The 23665-nt window shown below is 46.9% G+C and overlaps 1 protein-coding gene across 2 annotated transcripts in view; it reads right to left on the minus strand.

Moving 5' to 3' along the window:
* Nucleotides 1-537: 537 nt before the first annotated feature.
* FAM207A (family with sequence similarity 207 member A) overlaps nt 538-23665 on the minus strand; it is a 38775-nt gene continuing 15647 nt past the window's right edge. For both annotated transcript variants that reach the window (XM_031063393.1, XM_031063394.1), the window contains exons 3-6: nt 7973-8041; nt 4786-4939; nt 2512-2580; nt 538-1155 (exon numbers count right to left, since the gene is read on the minus strand). In XM_031063393.1, the coding sequence (XP_030919253.1) occupies nt 1029-1155; nt 2512-2580; nt 4786-4939; nt 7973-8041 (419 nt within the window). In that variant the 3' untranslated portion in view covers nt 538-1028. The remainder of the gene's footprint in view (nt 1156-2511; nt 2581-4785; nt 4940-7972; nt 8042-23665) is intronic.

Consider the following 23665-nt stretch of genomic DNA (forward strand, 5'->3'; position numbering starts at 1 on the left):
GCACTAACTGGGGTCAGATTCAACTGCAGCAGGCTCCTTTCCCAAGGTTAAGACACATCAGTAAACTTTTTTTTTATGGTTCAAAAGACAGCACTGGTATTTTTGGGTGTCAAACCAGGATCATCTCTAATAGAGAATGGCCCTGCCTTCAGTTGTGCCCCACGAAAATTCAATGGGGTTTTGTGAACATTAGTGTTTGGTAAAGGAAAAGCCCGCTCCAGAGGTTCCCAATCCCAAAAACGACTAGCTGAAGTTCACAGCCTGCAGGCTGGACATGTTTTGGGATGCTTCCTACAGGGCTGGCTAAACAAGGCACAAAGGCCAAAAGGGATGAGCATCACTCACAGGAAGCCCCTCCAGGGCAGGAGGAAGGCAAGTCCCTGAGTTAGACACGATCTGCAATCATTTGTCATCGCTTGTAGCAGTCTCCTGATTCACCATACACATGGAAACAACAATTATTTTAAGTCATTTTTCCAGAGAAAGAAACTCATATTTCAATTCCTATTTACCAAAACAAGAGCCAGACAAACTCAGTGCTGTATCAAAGTGTGTTTATTCCAAAGCTAAATTTCTCACAGAAAACAATCTCTATGAACAGCAGCACTGGTCATGACAAACTCCAAAAGCTTCCTGGGCTCCAGGGCTTGGGGTCCTGAACAGAGCAAGCAAGAACCTCTTCTCAAAGTTGTCAGGGAGAGAGGGGGAATGACAGAAAACAAATACATGGCCGTTTGGCACAATTTCAGAAACCATACCTGCTCACAAGAAGAGCAAATGTACCAAAACACTTTGCAGGGAGATGAATGCCTGCCCAAGAATCTCTCAGAACACCCTGCTCAGTGCAGCCTGCCTGTAAAGGAGCAGCTGCCCCTGTCAGGAGAGAGCTGCATTATTCCTGCAGACAGAAAGCAGGGCTCTTGGTTTTCATCATCTGCTGAACTGCTTCCAAGGACCCAAGAGGCTGGGATGTCGTGCCAGGGAAGTGCTCCTCTGCAGCCTGTGCATGTCTGGGCCCAGCTGGAGCTCTAAAGGGGTTCCCCTGCTTCCCCCTGCCCCAGCCTCTCGGAGAGGTGCTTGCTGATGGCCAGGAGGGGGTTGGCTCTGTACTGGGGATCGCTGATAACCTCTTGAAACCGAGCCACTTCCTCCTCTCTGAGGAAAGAAAAATAACACACCAGTTCTCTAAGTGCCTCATGTGAAAGGAACTGAGCAGATAAGGACCAACTCATGAAGTAGCAGATTTCTGCTGAGACAGAGTGATCCTGAGTGTAAATCTCAGAGAAAGACAGTGCAAGAATAAACCTAATTTAGCTAAGGGCAAAGCTCGAATTGCTGCCAGCTTCATGGGAGCCAGGGACTTTGATCTCATGCCACAAAGACACAAACAATCATGAGTGTCCAGCATCACTTGGGAATGGTTTTTTTTAGAGCTTTTCCCTAGTAAACCAGAAACAAGAGACTGTGGATCTGGTCAATCACCAGCAATGAAAATGACTTCAGATTGCACCAGCACAACACCAAATTCTCTTTAGAGAGCCCCTCTACTGACTCTCTTTATTGCTGAACATTGAGCCTTGGTAATCCTACATGCACCACTAGCTGGACACCATGGGAAGAGCGAGACAGAATTACCTCTGCATGCCTGGTCACAGCTGCTTCCTGGGGAAATGGCCTCGTCTCAAAAAGCAAGCAAGCAGGGAGGGACAAGAACAGAGCAGGAGTATAAAAAAAAACCCTGTGAGTTTTCACACAGCCACATCCACTACAGCATCCTCATCTCCCTCAGACTGCCAGGCTCTCCACAGCCTCGCCAGACAAACACTTGGTAGTGCTCAGCTACTTCCCTCTCCTTCAAGGCTCCTGCCAGAGAAACAGAGAGAGGAGCCAATGCTCCTGAAGCTTGGCTTGGGGTATTAAGGTGAGGCTCAGGGAACCTCTCATCCAAACTAATACCTTGGGAAAGAAACCTCAAGACATTCCTCCAAACTTTTTGCCTCCCAAGAAGCACAGATTTGCCAGGCCACCAAAAGCAAAGCAAGGCAGAAATGAGCAAGAAAGGCATCCCAGCACCAGCACTGGACTGTTTCTGACAGAGAAGGTATTCATGGAGAGCAGTGCTGCATCTGCAGCCTGACTGTTCAGCCTCAGTTTGAAGCTGAATGCTCAAAACTGACAGAAATCCAGGACACAAGAAAGCAAACACTGCCAGATCACAGAGCCTAGCCCCAGGAGAGCTGTGCTGAGGCAAAACAAAGTTCTTGATGGCAGTATAAACCATCCAACAGATAGGGAATAAGGAGTTGCCAGACTAAGTCCAGGAGTTACTGGGACTTAAGTTCTCCATCCTTGTTGATATTCAAAAGCCATGTGGACTTGGTCTTGAGCAACCAGTTCTAGGTGACCCTGCTTGAGCACAAGGGTTGGACTAGGTGACCCCCACGGATCCCTTCCAGTCTCAACCATTCTGTGAGGCTCACAGGAACTTGGCACTGACAAATGGGTACTTACAGGAGCTGATGTTTCTGAGCTTGTTTCATCAGACAGAAGTCTGCTGGTTGTGCCTTTGCTTTTATGTGGCTATGGAGAGAAGAAACAAAACAAGTGAGTGTTAGAGCATTAATTTAGCAAGGGCTGTGTAGCTGGACAGAGTGCAGGGATTCTGCATCTGCCTTTCCAGAAAGAACAGGTAATTAATTGTCCTGCATGGAAATTCTCCTGAAGGGCAATTATTTCCATAGCCAGGCATTGCAGGGAAATGCAAACTCCTTCCACCTGAGGCTGAGAGAGCCGGAGGCATTACAGGAAAACCAGATTTCTCAGAGCCAGCACTGGTCATTAGCTGTCCATGCCCACATCCCTTTCTGCTTATCACTGACCTCCAGGTCAAACTCATGCTGTTGCTTAGAGCAAAGATTCCATGGAACCTCCCCTCCCCACCACACGTGTCACCTCTGCACAGCTCATGTTCCCTCCTGCTGACACTGCAGAGCTCCAGCCTCCATAGCCACTCTGGGAGCACAAGGGATGCTCAGCAAGAACAGGGAGCTGCCAGCCCTGCTATATGCTATAATGCAGGATGGTGCACTGTGTGCAGAAGAGGCACAGCAGCAGATACAGATCTGCCACCTCTCCATGCATTCCTTATTCCTGGGCAAAGTCCAGGGGGACCAGAGGTGTAATACCATCCCTTGTGACACCCGATTCCAAGCAGCAGCAGAGATTTACCACAAAGCCAGCACTAAGCCCCAGCAAGGGACACACAGGAAGCACAGAGATTGCCTTTGGGACTTGTGGTGCACAACAGGAGCTGCTGGTAGAACTGGACATTAAGGAAAGGAGAAGAAATTTCCATTTTTTAGGATTACACAGATACAAAAGTTAACAGAAGAAAGAGGCTGGAAAAAGGCTCTGCCTCTTTGGGGTTCTCCCCAATTCACCCTGAAGCAGTGCCCCAGCACACAGGCCAAGGGGAAGAATATACATTGCCTTTTTTCACCCCATTCTTCCTTTCTTCTTACTCCCCTTGCCTCACATTCCTTCACGTCACTCATTTCCATCACCCAACTCTAATTCAATCGGTTCGTGCTCATTTTCCTCTCCTCTCCCTCATTTCTAACAGCTCAGCACAGGAACAACTTCTGGTCCTAGTTTGCCTGGAATGCTCACAGAAGCTCAGGAAAATCCTTCCTCAAGCAGGATGGCAGCCCTTGGTCACCAGAGCAAGGCTTGCCAAATCTGTGTGTGCCACCAAGTCAGTCCCTTCAGAGGTGAGCAGCTCTGCAGAGGGTGGCAAAGCCTAAAGGAAACTTATCCTGGGGTACATTTCCTGCTGGATTTCCCCTCAAAATCACCAGCATGCTGCCTGTTCACTTGGACCCTGTTAGCAGCTCAGTTTCATTACACTTCATTGCCTTCATTCATTATAAAGCAGAATAAAAACCTCCCTGTAATGCGCTTTTACCCTGCAGGAGATCAAATTCCTGGAGAATCTAATCTTTTATTAATACTGCTGACAAATCACCAGAGTATTACCCTTCCTTTCTGTAATGATTCAAATCCTATAAAGGCCTCCTCTGATTATTTCAAACACTCCTCTACAGACATTTGGGAAGCCAGAAGCCAGCAAGGGGAAGAAGAGCCTGTAGCTCCTCCATGCCAGTACCAAGGGGGGCTGGTTTGGGGTTAGCAGGTCACAGGCAGTGTAGGTGACATCATCCCATGTCAAATTCCCACCTCCACTGTGCCAGCTTGGGCTTCTAAAAGGACAGGCTTTTGGCAAAGGTCTGGGATAGGGAGAGAGAGAGCTGACAGTGCACAGGGAACAGCCAACTCAGCCACGCTCTTGGCCAAAGTCACACTACAATACAAAGATTCTGGCCACAGCACAAAGGGCACTGCTCAAAGGCTTGAAGTGCTCAGGATAAAGTCTGGAAGGATGGAATGTCAGGCTGCAACACCACAAGATGAGGTTATCAGGTGAGCTCAGCAGCGTTACAACGTGGACACCTACGTGCCACTCCTGCAGCTCCCAGGACATCTGGATGCTCTCAGCCTGTCTCACAAGCCTCATCCAAGCAATATGGTTCCTCTCCCAGCTGTGGGCTCAGAAGACACATTTCATCTTTTTTTCTTGTGCCAAGTAAAGCATGAAAATGGTTCAAATAGAGTTGCCAATGAGACCCTGTTCTCCTGACCGTGGCCTGCAGCTACAAGCTGAGCTGAAGGCCCCTTCACCCTGCAGGAAGTAGGGAAATACACAGCCCATCTCCAAATGGCACATACCTTTTGAGAGGCTTCCTTGCCCTGCCACCTGTGGTCAGGTAAGAGAGCTCAGGCAGGGCTTCCATCAAGGGCTGCATGTCTCCCACCACAGGTGTTGCTTTCCGCTTCGCTTCAGCTTTTTGCTTTTGCTTGGCCATCTTCACACTTTCTATTTCTGTGTCAGAAAAAGGCATTACTGCAAGAAGGGAAAACACCTGCAGGAGATAACCCTTGAGCTAAGAAATTCATAAGTTGTTTTACCATTTACAACAGGCCAGAAGTGATTTAAACCAGAGAAAAAATGAACAAAATGCAGCTGGGTCATGCCCTCCATTGATGGATCTGGTTGTAACTATATACATCCCTTCTGACACTGCAATGGGAAGTGAAATTCCCAGATTTTGTCTGTTTCCATCCCTTACAATGTTCATTGCTCACAGCAAAACTGCACAGGAGTCCTGGTGTGGCAAAAAACACACTGATCTTGCATGCAATTGGGAAACAAGAGGGGAAGAGACAACACAAATACAGTCAACTCCAAATCTGCCCTTAAACAGGCACAGCCCCCTCTCTGTTGCTGTTGGGACCAAACAACAGTCTCCTAGCACAGGCAGGAAAGATGGACTAATGTTAGTTGTTTACTTAGTTTGGAGAGAGTCAAGGCTCCACCTCAATGACTCATTGTGGAGTGCAAGCAATCAGATGCTGGATAAACTGGACCCTTGGAAAAGCACTGCACCAAGTGGCAGATGCACATGGCTTTTCTCACGACCACGTTTCCCTGTCTCCCAGCAGCAGCTCAGGCAAGGGTATGGACACAGAAAGCTCCACAAATGTTACATTTGTCTCCTTCTTTGTCTTAAGAGGTGAACATTAAAAGCCACAGGCTTCTGCCTCAGTCCTTAAGGCTCCCTGATAAAACACTAAGTCCCACAGCAGCTCATGCTTCCCAAAACCAGCAGTTTCCAGCGTGAGCACCAGCAGAAAATGTCCTTTAGGACAGCCCACAAAAACCCAGCACTGCTACAGGCCTCCAGCTGAACTCCAAGATGCCCCACCTCACCCACAAGTCCCTTGAACAACTGCAAGCATGAGCCTCAGTGCTGAGCTACAAACTGCTTGTGTGGATGTGACAGTGTGCCAGAAGCCATGGGGCTGAGCTGGTGACACAGGGAGGCCAACAGCTCCCAAGGCAGCATGGTCACAGAAGCCAGAAGTATTTTTGGTGGGAGCACAAGAGCAGCCAGTCCCACTTACAGACCACAATCCTGGGTCTAATCCTGCTCCCACAGTCAAGGAAGCAGAACTCAAATTCAGGGGCTGCTCCTTTAATACCTTTGCCTTGCTTCTTCTCCAACTCAGCTGAGTAGAAGAGCAATAGTTTTTCATGAACTGCAGCTCTGCTGCACATGGATGTTTGTGACAAATCAGGATTGGAAACACTTCTCCTCACAGCAATCCCTGCCAAGAACACAGCTTTCTGTTCTGCATTACTTCTTTTTTTGGTCTGGCTTTATGAAGCTGACTACTTCAGTGCTTTCATAAACAGTATGTGCTGAAAATTTTCAGACACCTGATTCTGCGCAAACATCCCAAATTCTTTTCCTATGAAGTCTTGTTCATCTGAGGAGCCATGCAATATATGTATTTTTAAATGTGCATACTTCTAGTGTCTGAAGCATTACATAAGTTTTTTCCCCTCTCTAGTCTCTGCTATACTTATTGGAATGGAAGAAAGTTTTGCATTTGCACTACTGGCTGATCTTTGGTTCCCAGGGTCTTGGCATCCAGTGTCACAAAAGCAGCCCTGGGACAAGAAGAAACAACAAACTCAGATTTAGGAAAACAGAGATGTAATGATAACTTCAGCAGTCCAAGCTGGCTTCTCTTTTGGGGGACAAAAAGCTCTTTCTCCACAAGAACTGGCAGAGTTTTTAGGTACTTCTGTGCCTGTAAAGCACTTCTAACATCAAATATCTCCTAAGGCAGGTAATTTAGCCTGGAGTTTACTGTCTTGGTGTTCTCCCCAGAGCAAAGTCTCTGCATTTCACTTGTATTCCCCCATCTTAGTAATTTCAGAACCAAGAGAAAGAGGCCACAGCAGGGCCAAAATAGCACACATGATCTTGGGAAAGACTGATGCTACAAAGGCATCAAGAGGGCTGGATTAAGACCATGAAGGGATCCTGCTCCTGGGCTTTTCCAAAGCAGCTGAACTTGACTAACACAGCCATCTGCGTTCTGTGTCCAAGTAAGATGTCCAGGCACTCAGCAGCTGTTGGCTGGTTGTTTGGGAGGAGGTCTGCTTCACACTCATGTGTGTTAAATTCATACCTTTTCATCTAAGAAGAGCCAGACACACCTTCAGTGCAGCTGCTGAAATCAAAGGTTAATGAACTTGGGCTCCGAGCTCAGGCACAGAGATCATTTGGTGTAGCAGAAAACCACATGCCCTTGCCCCAAAAATAGTCTGTGTGCAACTCTGTTGGGGCAAGAAGGTGTTAGGAGGAAAGCCTGTCCCAAGAACAGCTTCAGGTGACAAAAGGAACCCCCTCTGCCACAGTGAGTACCACTGCATAGTCCCCCCTACTGTGCTAAGACACTCAGAGCAAAAATAGGAAAAGAGAAGCATTTCTGCCATGGGCTAGGCTTGTTTGGCTCATATTTCACTGCCTCGAGACAGGCCAGACTGTCTGCTAAGTGGGTTCACTGACCTGTAGCATGTGGGAAAGAGCAGTTACACAGCCAGCAGTGTCCAGAGCTCTCCCCTACCGAGGGGGCAGGAGAACCACTGCAGGGTCTCACCACAGAGGTCTGGGATTAGCTGGTGGCAGCATGGAGCTCAGCTCCAACCTGTCCTGCCATCCCCACGCCTCCTGGGTGAGGAGGAGCTCCACCAGACAGCTACTCACATCTGTACCAGAGTTTTAAAAGATAGAAAAATATGCTAAACTTCCATGGGCAAAGTGCCCTTCTGGATAAACAAAGGGTTTATGCAGCCACATATATTACACATGGTAAAACATCAAAAGCAGAACTGGGGCAATGACTAAGTCTTGGTGCTAAACACTGAGAAATAATACCTGGACCTTTTATGCCAGTGCTGGGGAGGGATGAAGGTTTCTGAGAAGCATTCTGTCACCCAAACCCAGAGTACAGAGATCCATCAGAACTATGCTCTGTGATACCATGTCACAGGAATACTCACTCTGCAGCCATCTTTCCTTCCTCAGCTTCATCTTCTCTTTTTTAGAAAGTACTGGTTTTTCTTCCAAACCTAGAAGAGAAGAGACATGAGATGGAGCCTGGCTCCTGCACAACAGATTCTGTTCAACCCTTAATGCTTTTGAACTTGCTGGCACAGCAGGCAGGCCGCAGGCAGATCCAGAGGCTACCCTGCACCCCAACTTTTAGCCAAACATATCAAACCTGCCTTGCTGTGAGTTAAAAAACAAGAAACAAATAAGCAGATCGGATAATCAGCATAGGATCACAGAATGGTATGGATTGGAAAGGACCTCAAAACTCTTCCCATTTCAAACCTCCCTGCTGTGGGCCCCAGAAGAGCTTGTTCCAAGCCCCATCTAACCTGGTCTTGAACACTTCCAGGGATAGGGCAGCCACAGCTCCCCTGGGCAACCTGTTCCACCCTCACAAGGAGAAATTTCTGAAATATATCCAGGGCAGCCCTAAGGAGCAGCTGGTCACTAGCAGCCTGTAAAATAGACTAGTACCTACTATTTACCAAATTCAGTATTTGGAAAGCAGCTGTTGAGCACTGATATCCAATATAAAGTAAAATACCATCACAAATACTTTTACTGGAGATCTGTTGCAAGTGCTATAAAATTATATCTTATCTCATGTGTTTAAACCAAAATTGACCTTAGCCAACTTTTCTCCTGAAATGTGCTGAAAATACCAGAATTCCAATAGAGTAACATGCTCCCTAAAGATCACACCATTCACTTTAGCTTATTCTTAAATCTGGGGAAGAACCAGTACTTCTTTTTTTCCCCCCAAAAAGAAAGAGAAGAAAGGAATTCAATACAATTATGAAAAAAACTCACTGAGGATAACTTCTCTGAAGCTACAGATCCTTTAGGATGATTTAAACAAAAGCATCCTTTAATAATTTCTTAACAACAGAACAAACCTGCTGGGGCTAAGGCGACCTTCCCATAAAACCAAAAATCACCACCATGTTTTGAGTTTCTAAGACAGGGAGAATGAAGCTGGAGCTTCCACAGCCTCATTTCCCAGAAAAATAAATTCCCAAAAAGCACTTACTAAAACCACATTTGTTGTGGTATCAAAGCAGATGCTGAAAGAATAAATTGCATGATCCAATAACCAACTCTGAGTTATGTCTACCCCCATCACCCCACATTTCTGTGGTTTCAGGGGAAAAAAGGATGAATTATAGTCAATTATCACATACATATTATTATTATTATTATTATTATTATTATTATTATTATTGTTATTACAGAATTATTATCCCATCCCAATGATCTCCAGAAGGCTGCCTGCACAGGACACCACAGCTGCTCCAGCATGCCCAAATTTCAGCCATGGCAATGCTGGGAAGATCTGCCCCTCATCTGGAAACACACTCATGACTTCACTGGAAAAACATCGCCTGGCAGCATTTGTTAATGAAAATAAAAAGGCCCAATTCAGCCAGCTGGCCAACTCTAGTAATAACAGCAATTCAGGTCTGGGTTGGTATTTTTTTCCCCAAAACACTAGTGGAATATTTAAGGAAACACAAAAGCTGTTTTCCTGGCAGGAACCCAACCTTGCTGCTGGCCAGCGTGGGGGGAAGGAGGCCACAGATAACCAGAGGGTGCCTGAGGGAAAGGAGCTGCATCCCTCCTCTGCCAGCAGCCAGTTCCTGCCCTTTTCCATCACTTGGCTCCCTAGACACTCCAATTTCCATATCCCAGCCTGTCCTCAGAAGGCTGTTCAGCTGCTTGAAGGTACAATGTTGTGTTTGGCAGCTTCCAGTTGTGACGTCGAGTGCCAAAACCGCTGGAAAGCCACTGGAGGACAGTGAAGGCAGAATTTAGCTAGTTAATTAACAGCACAGACTGTCCCCAAGGTAGCCTTTTGTTTTTATTTAGCTTGCAAGCACCTCTGAGATCAAGCCAAACCACAGTTCCATTTTAATTATTTTCCTGTGAAATCAGAAGGGTTTGAATCCCCCTCTCCAGCCCATTCCACAGGTAATTTAACAACACTTGCCTTTGAAACCCTATGAATGAAGGAAAGGTGAGCAAACCCCATCACATTAGCAAAGGGAAGGTGAGCAAACCCCATCACATTAGCAAAGGGAAAGGTGAGCAAACCCCATCACATTAGCTAAGGATAATTTCCATACTGTAAACTTGACAATTATTTGTTTTAGCAAGAACATGCTTTCTTCTTTCTTTCCTCTGATCTGTGCAGTACAAGACATGCCAGATACAAACAGCTTAAAAAAAACCACAATAGCTTTTTGCCACCTACATCAAGCATTTGGTACCACTCCTGGCAATCCTCAGGATGCTGCTTTCGTGACAGAGAAGCAGATTTTTAAGGATGGCTTCCTTAATTTCAGAAATCTTGAGGGCTTTTTGGTAAAGGACTTAGACTAAAAATAAAAATAGAATATATATATATATGCGTGACTATTTTTCATAAATAACTCCTTAGACTAAATATATCTATAAATCCTACCTTAGAAATCCCCATTTTATCCTTTCTAGGCATTCAGAAAGAAGCTGGAGTGAGTTAAAGCTGTAACACTACAGGCTTCCCTGCCCCAAGATCCCACTATTTAATTTTGGCCCTGCAGCCAAGAGGGTTTGACAGTTCCAGGAAACTCCATTACTTGGAGCATTTGGCCATTCCCAGAAATATTCAATAAACCTGTGCAATGCCACATGGACAGAGGAGGGTCCTTCAGCACCAGGCATTTGCAAAGCTCCTCCTGGGCTATGAGACATTAAAAAACAACATGTAACATTAATTAATATTCCAAAATTCCAATGATACATAACAGTAAAGCTGTTGATGCTCAAAACATAGTATTTTGGCAAACTGAAGTTAAATAACAACAGATGTTTTAATTTTAGCCTCAGTTGTGTAACAGCAAGAACGAGCATATGCCTACAGCTGTGGGATGACTTAATGAAGGAAGTCAGACTACATCCAAAAGCAGAATATTGGGTGTGGTTTGGGGTTGTTTTCTTAAATTACATAGTGTCACTTGTAAGTTGTGCACTGTTCTTGTCCAATAAAGAGCCTGGGAAATGGTAAGAACAGTCTCCTGGGGCACATGCAACAGTGCTGTGACCTGGCAGCTGTCACTGCACGACTCCTGAGGTGTTCTTATTCCTCTAGGAACAGAGCCGAGGGACAACACGAGCCAGGCAAAAAGCCAGCCAAGATGTCCTCTGGCAGAGAGGATGCTCCACAGCTCCCTGCCCTCATCCCACCAACAGCTCCCAATCCGGGACCTCCACTGCTCCCAAAAGCATCGATGCACAAGGGTCACTAATGTGACCAAGGCTTGGGGGTGGCAAGGACACAGGCAGGGGGCTGTATCCAAACTCTTTGCCCTCTTGCTGTTAGGGAAGCCCCCAAGGACAGCTTGTACCTGTACGTATGGGGCACAGAAAACACATTTGGGTTTTGCCCAGTCCAATCCCTGCTGCACCCTGAGCAGGTTTGGGAACCAGTGCTGGAGGAAAAGGTGCCAGCTCCTGCTGGGCCAGGGCAGCTTTCTCCATGGATACAGCATTTGCTTTTCATGATCTAAAACAAGCTACATGATTTTTGTTCACACTTAATAATTACACCAGCATGTGCGCACTCTTCCTGCCCCGATGCGGAAGGTGTGAGAAAGGACCCTCACTTTTAAAATTTAATTACAACAAAGGACTGAATAAGGAAAAATCGCAGTACTGGGAGCTCCCCCCCCACCCCCATGACTACCAGCCACATGGCTCCTCTACAAAATAGATGCTCTGCCTTTTATATCTTTAGCTCCTCTGAAAGCTTTGTCAATCTACTCTTTCCGGAGATTACTTTTTACATCTTGATTGGAGGTCAGGTGTTGTTATGTTACCTCCTGGGGACAAGCCAACCTCCTCTAAATGTCTTGACTGCCAAGGCTATTACAAGGGGGGGGGGAAGGAAAGAGGACTATGGAATGACATATTGTAATAACATCACTATACATCTATATAATATCTATCTCTTAATTGTGAGAGCCAACTATCACATTACTTATCTACAACAAAGGTATCCTACAAAAAGTGGGATCTCCCTTCTCTGGCCCTTCAGACCCCCTGGTTATCTGAAGCACAGCCTACTTCCAAGCCTGGCTTCCCACTGGAAGCCCAGAGCAGCAGTGCAGCTCGTGTCCTCACAGCAAGGTCATGGCTCTGTCAGGCCTGGTAAACATCCCCAGGCTCCAAGCAGCCCCAGCACGGGCACAAGGCCTCCCAGGGCAGCCCAGCTCAGCCTCAGCTCACAGGGGCACACAAGTGATGTTCCATTCGAGGGGGGAGCACATGCCCTCAGGAGATGACTGGGAAGTCACAATGTGCACAGCAGGCTGTGAAAGGCGACCTCAGAGACCAAGGCTGTCCTTACGCACAGTGTATAAAGTGCTGCTGGCACACTCAGCCCCTTCCACAAGGTAAAAGCACCTCCTTCTCCTCCCTCCTCTGCCCAAGGCTTTGTCCATTTTAGGTCCATCCTTCCCCCCTGCATGTTCTCAGCAGCCCCCCCTAGAAGAGAGGCTGCCCCAGTCACAGACAGGCACACAGAGGATGCTCAAGGTGGCCCAGTGTGTCACTGCTCCTAAAGCCACTTGTGCAGCTGAAGGTTATTTTTATAACCAAGGCTGAAATGCCACAGGGAACCCGGGTTTCTGAGCCAAGGATTGCAGAGTCTAAGACAGGAGCTTGTTATTGCTATTTCAGGCTCAGGGAATCAAAGAAATCATAGAATGGTTTGGGCTAGAGGGGACCTTAAAGACTAACTCATCACAAACCCCTGCCATGGGAAAAAAAAAAAAAAAAAGAAGAAAGGAAGGAAAATAAAAGGACAGGTCTCAGTACTCCTTGACATGGAACACTTCAAAGTCCACAAAACAAATGCAGAAAGGCTCACCCACAGACAGGTGCCCTGGGACTTTCCAAGACCAGGTGTGATCCCCTTCAAGAAATAGGGCTTTTCAGTTTTGGGAGAATGAGTCTGCTTACAAGAGAAGACATTTTAACCCCCCCACACACCCCTTTCCATGCACATGCAACAAGGCTGCGTGCATTTCTTCCAACGAAAGAGTTCTCCAAAAGTATCATAAATCACACAGTGCAAATATTCTCATTTGTCAAGGAATGGTATGGCAGGAAAGTTGACTTTTTCCTTGCTATCACTGGCATATATTTGCTCCCCGTGCAGCCCCATAAACAACTTAAATACCTGTGATCACAGTGAATTTAATTTTACGCCCAGCAGCTCTCAGCAAGCTCTGCTGCAGCTTCCAGCCTTACAAAAGGTCACTCAGACACAAGAACAGCAGAGGCTACAGCATCAGTGCACCAGCCCTGGAAGCATTCAAAAGGTGTGGATGTGACACTTGGGGACATGGCTTACGGGCACACCTGGCAGTGCAGGGGGAATGGTGGGACTCAGAGAGCTTTCCTAACCTTAACCATTCTATGATTGTATGAATGGCAAAGCCTTCTTGCAGTCAAGCTGGTACAGGGACCTGTAGGTCTGCAGAAGATTTTCCACAGTAAGCCAAGAAACCTGACCATTCCAACATCCTGCCTGAACACTGTGAGCAGAGAAACCCCACCAGAGGCTTCTGAGAGCAACTTCACAGCCCCAGCCCCAACAAGAGAGGAGAATCAACCATGTTTTCTTTGCTTCCACCACCCCATATATAAGCCCAAGAGAAACATGTCCAAGAAGTAAGTGCAGACAGTGGAGCTGAGGCCAAATGCTGCTTCAGGCAGCACCAGGGAAGCCTGGACCCTCACCCAGAGGAAACAACAGCAACTGGCTCAAGATATTCCTGAAGAACAGAAGTTGGTGAGCTTGTACAGGGGCATTAAGCATTGCCATCCAGTTAAAGCAGCTTCCTCTGCTGCAATTCAGACGTAGGGGAAGATGTAGGAATACATACATATATATATATATATATAAAAGGATATCTATTCCTCAAGATCAGACTCTTGCGGGAAAGCTTCCCTGGGAGCACAGGCAATCCTCACTGCCCCAAAGAGCAGCCTTCCCAAAGGTGCAGCACCCAGCCTTGGCAGAAGTTTTGCAGAGAAGCAACACGTGACCTTCCTTGGGATTACAGCCACTATACCTGCTTCCCTGCTCCCGCAGGTCTGACAGCATCTCTAGTGCCTCTGCCCCACATCTGGATGTGGGATGCCACATCTGGAGTGATGGGTCACCTCCTATGCACCCCAGGACAAGGGAGACACACACTTGGGGGAGTTAATCCAGGTAAGAGCCACTAAAATGATTAAGGAACTGGAGTGTCTTTTACTTGAGGAAAAGCTGGAAAAGAGGCCTCAAAGGAAATCCTATAAATGTGCATAATACCTGGTGGAAAGGAAGAAGAGGAGGGAGACAGACTACTCTCAATGGTGCCCAGTGACAAGAGACAAGGAGCACACAGTTTTTGGCATACTTTTTATGATTCTTTAAACTGTCAGGAGGTTATGGAGCCCCCAGATCTCCACCCATGGAGAATATTAAAAACCTGACTAGACACAGTCCTAAACAACCTGCTTTATCTGATCAAAGTGGACCACCAAAGTAGACTCCAGTGAGTCTGCAGCACAATTTGGACAGCTGGCAAGAGTCCTTTCAGAGAGGATAAAAATGTGTATTTTAGCAACAGAGACACAGGCACCTTAGCTATTTGTGTGGATGCTGCAGTTTCAATAAAGGGCAGTGAGAAAAACAGAACAGCATTTCTATAAAAGCTTGAACAGCAACCAATCTCTGGAATGAGATTTATTCTGAGACCAGGAGTAATTCATGTTTACCAATGGGTAAATTCTCTCCTTGGGGCTTACTGAGGGAGGCAGAATACTGAAACATTACTATGCTTTTTGACAATGCCTTGCAGGCCTGCATTTGAAAGAGATTTTCCCCAAAATATCTTTTCCTTTCCTGCTAATAAGATTACCTTTGACTATCCTGTCCTTTGAGAAGCTTTAAAAATCAGTAGTTCAGTACCTCGGCAGTGTTACACAGTGAAAGATCTAGATCTGAAATAGTTACACTACTGGATTTTATCTGGTACTGCTTATTTATCCAAAAAGCAAGAACAGTTTGCCTTCATCTCCTTGTCTTTTAACTGCATATTAGCTAGCAGACAATTAAACTGGCATTCCCTAGGGAAGTTTTCCAGCCACTGGTTCCTATAACCCCTCTCATACTGTTTTTGGCACCTGGTGTTTCTTTTACCTAAGCCTTCAGTATATGCTCTTGCAGCACCTTAAGGGAGGCAGCTCTGCTCAGCTGTACTTGTTATTACATTCCCAGTGGATGGATTCAGTGGAGACACTGCATTTTATCACAGAATCACAGAATGATTTGGGTTGGAAGGGCCCTTAAAGATCATCCAGCTGCAGCCATGCCTGCCTCAGGCAGGATTTTATGCTGCATTTCCCCTCAAAGCCAAAGCAGTGGCCTGATGGGGTGCTGGGGAAAGGTAAAAGAGCAGACAAAAATAGGGAAGAGAGGGAAAGAAAATATGGATTTAAAGATGCTCAGAGGACAGAGGGACAAAAGCATAGAGGGACAGACTGCCAAGGCAGACAGACACATATGTCACTGTCAGCTGCCACTGCAGCACTGGCAGCAGACCAGCTGCACACAGGAGGAGGTATGAGACATCACCCAGAACGAGTTGTGGAGTTGTTTCTGTTTCTCAGGGATTACAGCAAACACCAGGATCTGTTAGTGCAAAGCCCCACCTTCCCCCCACTCCTACACAAAAATACATTCCATGGATTCATTAGTTTGTTTGTAGAAGCACCCAGTTTTCCTCATTTCTTGGAGCCAGGTTTAGCATTCAAAGCCACCTTCCTGTGAAAAACAGGCCATGGAGGGATTCAGACAGATTGCATCATCTGGAATCATTCCTTTAACTGAAATAAGGAAGGACAGGCAACCAGACCGTGTTCACTGTGCAACTTGGCGAAACAAGTGCCTGCAGGAACCACTCCCTTCATCATCTGACAAGGCAGGGATGCAGCCAGTAGCCAGAGCTACAGCTGGACCTTTCCTCAGATGGAGATGGAAAAGAGAGGCAGCAGGAACCCCAGGGCTCAGCCCTTCCATCCTGCTAAGCAAAGGCAGAGCACACTTTACGTGATGGCAAGTGCTGGGGAAAGAAGAGAAACTAATACAACAAATAAAATAATGCAGCACTGCCAGCTGCTCAAAGGAAGGGATTGTCCCGCTCTGCTTGGCGCTGGTGTGGCCTCATCTCGAGTCCTGTGTGCAGTTTTGGGCACCACAATCCCAAAAAAAGACATCAAGCTGATAGAGAGCTTCCAAAGAGGGACCACAACAATGGGAAAGGGTCTGGAGGGGAAGCCTTATGAGGAGGGGCTCAGGTCACTTTGTTCAGGCTGGCAAGACTGGGGGGAGGCTTCATTGTGGTTTTCAACATGCTCCTGAGGGCAAGCACTGACCTCTTCACTCTTGTGACCAGTGACAGGACTCGAGAAAAGGGCAGGGAGCTGAGTCAGGGGAAGTTTAGCTTGGATAGCAGGAAAAGACCTCTAAAATCATCAAATCCAACCACTAAACAACCAGCACAGGCTCCACCTTTGGGCCATGTCCCTAAGCACCAGAGACACCTTCTGAACACTTCCAGGGATGTGAGTCTACCACTGCCCTGGGCAGCACCTTCCAAGGCCCGATCATCCTTTCAGTGAAGAACTTTTCCCCAGTATCCAATCTAAACCCCCTCAGTGCAATGTTAGGCCATTTCTTTGGGTCCCTTGCTCCCTGGGAGCAGAGCCCAAGCCCCACCAGGCTGCACCCTCCTGTCAGGGAGCTGTAGAGTGAGAAGGTCCTCCCTGAGCCTCCTTTTCTCCAGGCTGAGCCCCTTTCCCAGCTCCCCCAGCTCCCCCTCATCAGACACGTGCTCCAGACCTTTCCCCAGCTCCACTGCCCTTCTCTGGACACGTGAATAATCTCCCCCCACACACACTGAGGTCAGGCTTTGTGAGGTTTTACACCAGTTGTGGCACAGGGAAAGCTGGCAGGGACTGTTTCAGGTTAATCACACAGCTCCTATTAAAAGCTGCCTTTGGCCAGAGGTTTTCAAAGAATTTTAATGGACAGAATCCAATGTGAACTGGTAGCAAGACTTTGCAGCAGAGAAACATTTTTTTCCATATTAAGCCACGTATCCACAATGGATGCCCTCTGTAGGGCTAAGGGTGGGGTGGGAGCCAGAGCAGTGAAGAAGGGAGCAAGGAGGACAAGGTGGATTTTTTTGCACTCTCTGTGATGTGGAGGCTTGGCAGACAGACATATCTTCCAGCCAGCAGCTACTCAGCTCCTCAATCAAGTCAACCACTGGCAGATAGTCTGAGCAAGGAAGCCCCTTGAAGCAAGATGTTAATTGGGATTACTCCAGCCTGGCTGCCCTGAGAAGTGACCACTGAGGTAGTGTAAGGCTTCTGAAAATTTATGATCAGCAGAGAACAACGAATAGGAACAGGCAAGAAACAACAGCACCAGCAAAAGAGCAATGCCCAGAGCACCACTGGTCAAGGCACTCCCAACCATTAAAAGGCAAAAGAAAAAGCAAACACCAGTCCAAGGTCCATCTACACCCTTCCTCTCAACACACACACAAACACTATGCCAGCCAGTAGGTAACAAACATTACTAGAATGACATCCTCTTACACATAATTAATATATTAACTCACTTGAGCGCTGAATGCCCAGTGATCAATACTCAATTATATTTCCAGGCAACAATGCCAGCCAGAAACTGCATTGAGTAGACTCTGCAGATATGTAACTCCAGGGTAAAAACAAAACCATCACAGGATCAGCAATAAGTGGGAGTTACATACAGGAGCTTCAGCAGCACAGAGAGGAAAGATCACATCAAAAATGTCTCCACAGCGAAGGAGGAAGAATTGAACCACGAAGGTCAAGAGAAGACTGTCAAAACTGGCTGAAATCATAGTTTCAAATGACAGGAACATAAGGATGAAGCTCTTGCAGAGAGAAAAAAGAGAGAAGTGGGAACAGCAAGGGAAGGGGCAGAAACAAGGATATTACAGGAAGGTGGACACCCACAGGACACCATTAAATGTTCAGTGAGGTTTGTCTTCCAGTAGAAAGGTCACAGCAAAAGCAAAGAAGTGGGGCTGCCACAGCAAAACCAAAGCCCATCTGGGCAGACAGGGAGAAGAGCTGGCAAGAGGATCATTTCTGCTCCTAGCCTGGTGACCTGAAGCACCTACACACTAGGCCCTCTCTTCTGCACAGGGCACTTAAGGCACAGATTGGACAGATGCTCTCCTTCCATCAGCTGAGAAGGAACAAGCATTCAGGGGCACAGCAGAAGGCAGAGAAGAGGTGGGAGAGGAGAGAATTCCCCCTACCATTACTTCATCAGTGTCTAGATTGCTAGAAGGGCATCAAGTACTTCACTCCAGCAACTTCCATTTGAGAACCAATTGTGCTTATGCCAATCAGTGCTTTCCAGAAAAATCCGAACCTATCACTTTTGAAACAGGTCAGCTGACCCAAAACTAACACCCAAGCCCGATCTCTGCACCCCTCCATCTCTCATGGCAACAACTCTTCCAACAGAAATATGGACTTGCACTTGCCCAAAGTACGAAAAGACTAAAAAGTCTAAAATTTATTCCTGAAGCCCTCCCTTCTTCACAAGTATCCAGAAATACAAGGATACAATGAAAGCACATGGGCAAAACCATGAGAAATCCTTTGAAGAGCCACACAAGTATTCTTCCCAGCTAACAGTTTCTTCTTCTTGGAAGATTTGCTAAATTAGCATCTAAAGGGTGTATTGCAATCCAGACCTGAGGAAAGGGATTTTCTGGATGGCCCTGAATGCACCCTTCTAACAGTGGCAAGTAGCTATCTCAAGCTGCCTTTTCAGCAGAGAGGGTACTCCATCAGTAGGAAGGACCACCCTGCCACCACAGTTCAGAGAGATGCACAGCTCAAGGACATGGAGGCTGAAATGTCACACCTCTGCTTCCCCCCCACCTCCTCAAAAAAAAGTTCCATTAATCAGAAATAGTGATTCAGCATCTACAATCAAGCTGGGATTTCACCAAAACCCCTATTCCAAAAAAACATGTCAGCAGTCAAAAAGCCTGAGTGTATTCAGCCACACCTAAGGTAGGCAGGCCTCGCCCTTGGCTGGGTGAGGAGGAAGGAGCCCCGATTTCATTTACTAAATTCTCTGTTCAGTAAATCTGTTTTCCTGGCAAACTGGCAGCCTCTTCCACCACATGCCTGTACAGGCAACATCTCCAGAACACCACTCCAAGGTCTCTGTAAGCCAATGCCCCACCTACTGCTAAAGGGATTGCAGACACACTCTCAGCTCCTGCAGTGATGCTGCCAGGATGCCTGGGGGTGCTTTGGGGAGCAGGAAAGGGGTCTGCAAAGTGCTGACTTGCTCCAGGGAATACTGAATGCAATATTGGATTGCTTGGCTCTAATGGAACTAAAGTAAAAAAAAAAAAATCAACTCTAATTGACTTCCATGTTAATGACATAGAGGCAGGGCTGTTTCCCCTGGAAAGATCGACATGGAATGTGAAGCAGTATCAATACCATGGGCAGTATCAACACATGACATTTGGAAACTTGGCACAGAGACAGCAGCAAGCAGACTGCACAGTAGCTCAGGGTGCTGGTAAATGAGAGCTTAGCTTGGCTTAGCTTATCCAAGCATTTGTTGTTGGACCTTCCACCCTACTTCCTCCAGGTCCTGCACACAAACCCAACTCCCCTGCACCAGGTCAGCTTCCTGCTTCTTTAATGTGCTGAGTCAAACCAAGGGAAATGTGGTCAGGAGCACAGGGAGCTCTGGGAGACAGCTGGACTGATCTTTCAGACTTCAGTCCCAAGGTCTAAAGTACCCACAATCTATTTCAGACAGAAGTTAAAATTCATCAGTAGCAACATATCTCTAGGGCAGCTGATGCCCCTATTCCAGCCTGACACGAATGAGCACACAAGCACTCCCAAGTCCTCAGGACAGGTTCACAAGCAAGGACAGAGGGAATGTCTGCAGAACCTCTCATAGCTGGAGGAGCAGGGGCACTCAATGGGTTTGGCACTGGTGGTACCTACAGCTTTCTTCCTGTGCAGTTCCCTAGTTTGTTTTTTGTAACAGCTATTAGGCACTGGATGCTTTAAGTACCCAGCTAAGCATTTTGAGCAAAGTGCTGCTTTATACTCCCAACGTTTTCCTTGGTGGCTGCTGTCAAAAGATGGGAGTGCCCAGTCTGGATCCTCTTTTTGTTCTGACACAGCACACCAGCTCCTGTGCCAAGCCTTCTGGGTGGGTAGGGATGATCTTGTCACAGTAAGAGATTCAGCAGGGACAGCCCCAACCAAGCCATGAGAAATGTGAAAATCATTGGTTGACCCACCCCAACCCTCACCTTGCAAGCACAGCTCTCCCACACACAGGAACCATACAGAAATACATGTCTGACCATTAGAAAGAAGAAACAAAGTCCCTGATCAAACATTCCAGCACCAATTCTGACTCTGATTGCAGCCTGGAAGGAAAAAACAGAAGCAGCTTCAGAAACAGCTCAGGGGTCAACATCAAGCAGCAGATTTTGATCTGCTCTAACACCAGCTCATCAACAGCCTGAAAAATCTTCCTTCCTCCCCTATTTCACCTTCTCCTTTAGTACTTTTAGCTAGAGATTTCTTAGCTGGCTTCTGCCTCTTCCCAAGGACCTAATTAGAAGAACAGCCAGCCAAAACGCAGAGGCCACAACTCCAAAGGGAAAAAGGCAGCATGTGGCATGGGAGAAAGGAGATGACCAGAGGCAGGACTTGGCACAACACCACAACTTTGACTTTTTTGATTTCCCAGCCACAGTCAGACACAGGACTCCAGAAGAGCCCTTGTTGTTAGACAGAAGGTAAAGGAGGGGAGCAGCTGGCAGAGGACTCCTACAGAGAAGAGAAACCTGGATGCACACACTGAATAAAAAGCTCTGGGAGCGAATTCTGTGTCTCCCACATATGTCTGTTAAACAGTTACAATGAACACTGCTACAGCATTTTTTCCTTCTCTTCTCCCCCACAGATAGAGTTAAAGCTGTATAGTTTAGCCTGCTGTGCCTCCCCTCTCCTCCCAAGGTCTCATAACTGTTTCAGGAATGAGCTTTCCACCAAGCCTACAGTCCTCTCTTGCTTTCCTGCTCACTCTTTAGGGGTACTGGGAAGTCAACACCTCTGCCTCAAAACCCAGAAGGGAGAGCTTGGTAAAAGATTAGCCCCCAAGACTACACAACAAAAAACTATCAGCTCAAGGCTATCAGGAAGCTGGTGGTAAGAGGCTGTGCAAGCCCACCAAGGATGCAGCAGCTTTCAGACACATATAACAATAAAGTGCCTGAACTGGCTCCTGCAGAGATGCTGACATGAAAAAATCATGCAGAGATGTCTGGACACTAGACTCTCCCCAACAGGGACCTCAGGAAAGATAAAAAATACAGCAGATATGCATAAGATTTGGAGACACACATCTCTGTATCCTGATTGCCAGGGCCCTATAAGTTATATGTTTTGTGCTTGCAAACAGCAGATTCCTGACTGGTCTCAGGCACATGACAGAGCACAGGATACACATAAAACCGGGGCTACTCCTTCAGTCACTCCTCTGCCCTGTGTGGCCCAGAGCACATAACGAGAGAGGAATATGTGCCTCTGTATTAAAGATGCAAACATGACAGAAACTTCCCTTCAGATGTGCACAGGGGAATTTTACAAGGAATAAACAGGCACAGCTTGAACTGTAGCGTAAGCAAACAAACAGAAGAAAACAGAATTAGAAGAGAAATCCAGCAGAGGACTCAAATGCTCTGGTCTGTTTTATGAATGGGCATGAGGTGAGAAGGAAGGCTTGGGGGAACTCTGCAGTGTGCAGAGAACAGGCTCCAGTGAGACCCGAGCCAGGAGCACAGGCACATCCTTTGCTGGGACAAAGGGGTAGAGAGAAAGTTCCAGCTTCTTCTAAGGAGTTCCCAGGGCTTGACCCTGGGCAAGAACAATGAGAAGTTTAAAAAAGCCTTGCCCCACCTTACTTTCTTTTTGATGAGCTTTCAGTGCTGCCCTAGTTAATCCAATCAGTCCCTGACCTTTCTAATAGATCCCTGCCTTTGCTTTCCAAACAGTAGCTCTTTCCTGGCCTCCAAACAGTGGCATCCCAACCACTTGGGCTCAAGTTACCCCTTCCTGAAGGCAGCAGAGTCAGCATTTCTATTGCTTACTGTATTCTTGCCCTTGTTTGCTTGTTGAACTGTAATCTCTTCTCCGCAGGGCTAAGTAGCCAACATTTCCAGTCTTGGCCATAGGCCTTATTTTCCAGACAAAACCTGCATATCTTATTTTGAAGCAAGAAACACAGAGCAGATGCCTGGTAGCTCACAGAAATAAAAAGCATGTTAGAATTCTGTACTTAATCTGAGATAGCATTGCCAGCCAATTCCTGCCATGCGCAGTGGACAAATTTCTTTCCCTGTTCTTTTTTCCCCAACAATTAATTCCATGATGGATCTGAAGGACAGCAGGAAGCACAGGAAAGAAGAAAGTCAGCACAGACTAATGACTTCAGAACAGACTGGGAAGACATACCAATTTTCTGGCAGTTGCAAAAACGTTACAGGCAGAATAGGCAAAAAAGCCCAAAGCTTCACTTGTACCCTGTAAGTATTTTAATCAGCTGTTCTCAGCTCCAGCAGGTCTGCCACAGAATTGTATTAAAAGCATCTACAAGGTCAAATTCTTAACACTTTCATTCCAGTTTTTAAATTTCAACAGAAATACTGTAATGATAACTTTATGCTAAAATAGTCAAGGGGCAGGGTGACTGCATGAATTTATTTAGCACTGGGATCAGGGCAGGAACAAAAAATTCCACTTTGGCACTGCTCAGCTGTACCATTGGCAGCCCCTCTACCCCATCTCCAGTTGTAGCTTCAGTAGACAAAAAACAGCCACTGAAACTGGGCTGGAGGGAACACCCACCGGAGGAACCAATCTCCAGTTGTAGCTTCAGGAGACAAAAAACAGCCACTGAAACTGGGCTGGAGGGAACACCCACTGGAGCACCCATGGGCAGCCCCCCTGGCCTTGCACCTTGTGTGGCCAGCCACAGGCAGAGGCTGCACACCAACACCTCACAAAGGCACTTTGAGGGCTTGAACTGGAGCCTGCTCCAGCAAACAGCACCACTGAGCTGAGAACACACCAGGCCTGACCACAGCTGGGTGTAATGCCCAAGTAGAGAGTGCCTGCATGCAGCACCTCCAATGAATTTTTATTTTGGAGGATCTGCTTCCAATCCATGTGGGTACCAGAAATTCAGAACAACTATGTGCAAGGGGCCCTGCAACTTAACTGCCATTTTACTGAAGGATCTTTGCCCACCCTGAACCCAGCATCTTCCAGTTTGTTTTCTCCCCCCTTATCTCACTGGAAGACACTGGGAACAAGTTTAGTGTCTGGGGCAAACCTATTTGATTAAACTTCATCAGCTCCTCTTTTCTCAATTGATCAGAGCTCTCTTCCAAGCAAGAGAGCTCTGATCAATTGAGTCATTGCTCATATTT

This window comes from Geospiza fortis, unplaced genomic scaffold, assembly GCF_000277835.1.
Source record: "Geospiza fortis unplaced genomic scaffold, GeoFor_1.0 scaffold390, whole genome shotgun sequence".
NCBI lineage: Eukaryota > Metazoa > Chordata > Aves > Passeriformes > Thraupidae > Geospiza > Geospiza fortis.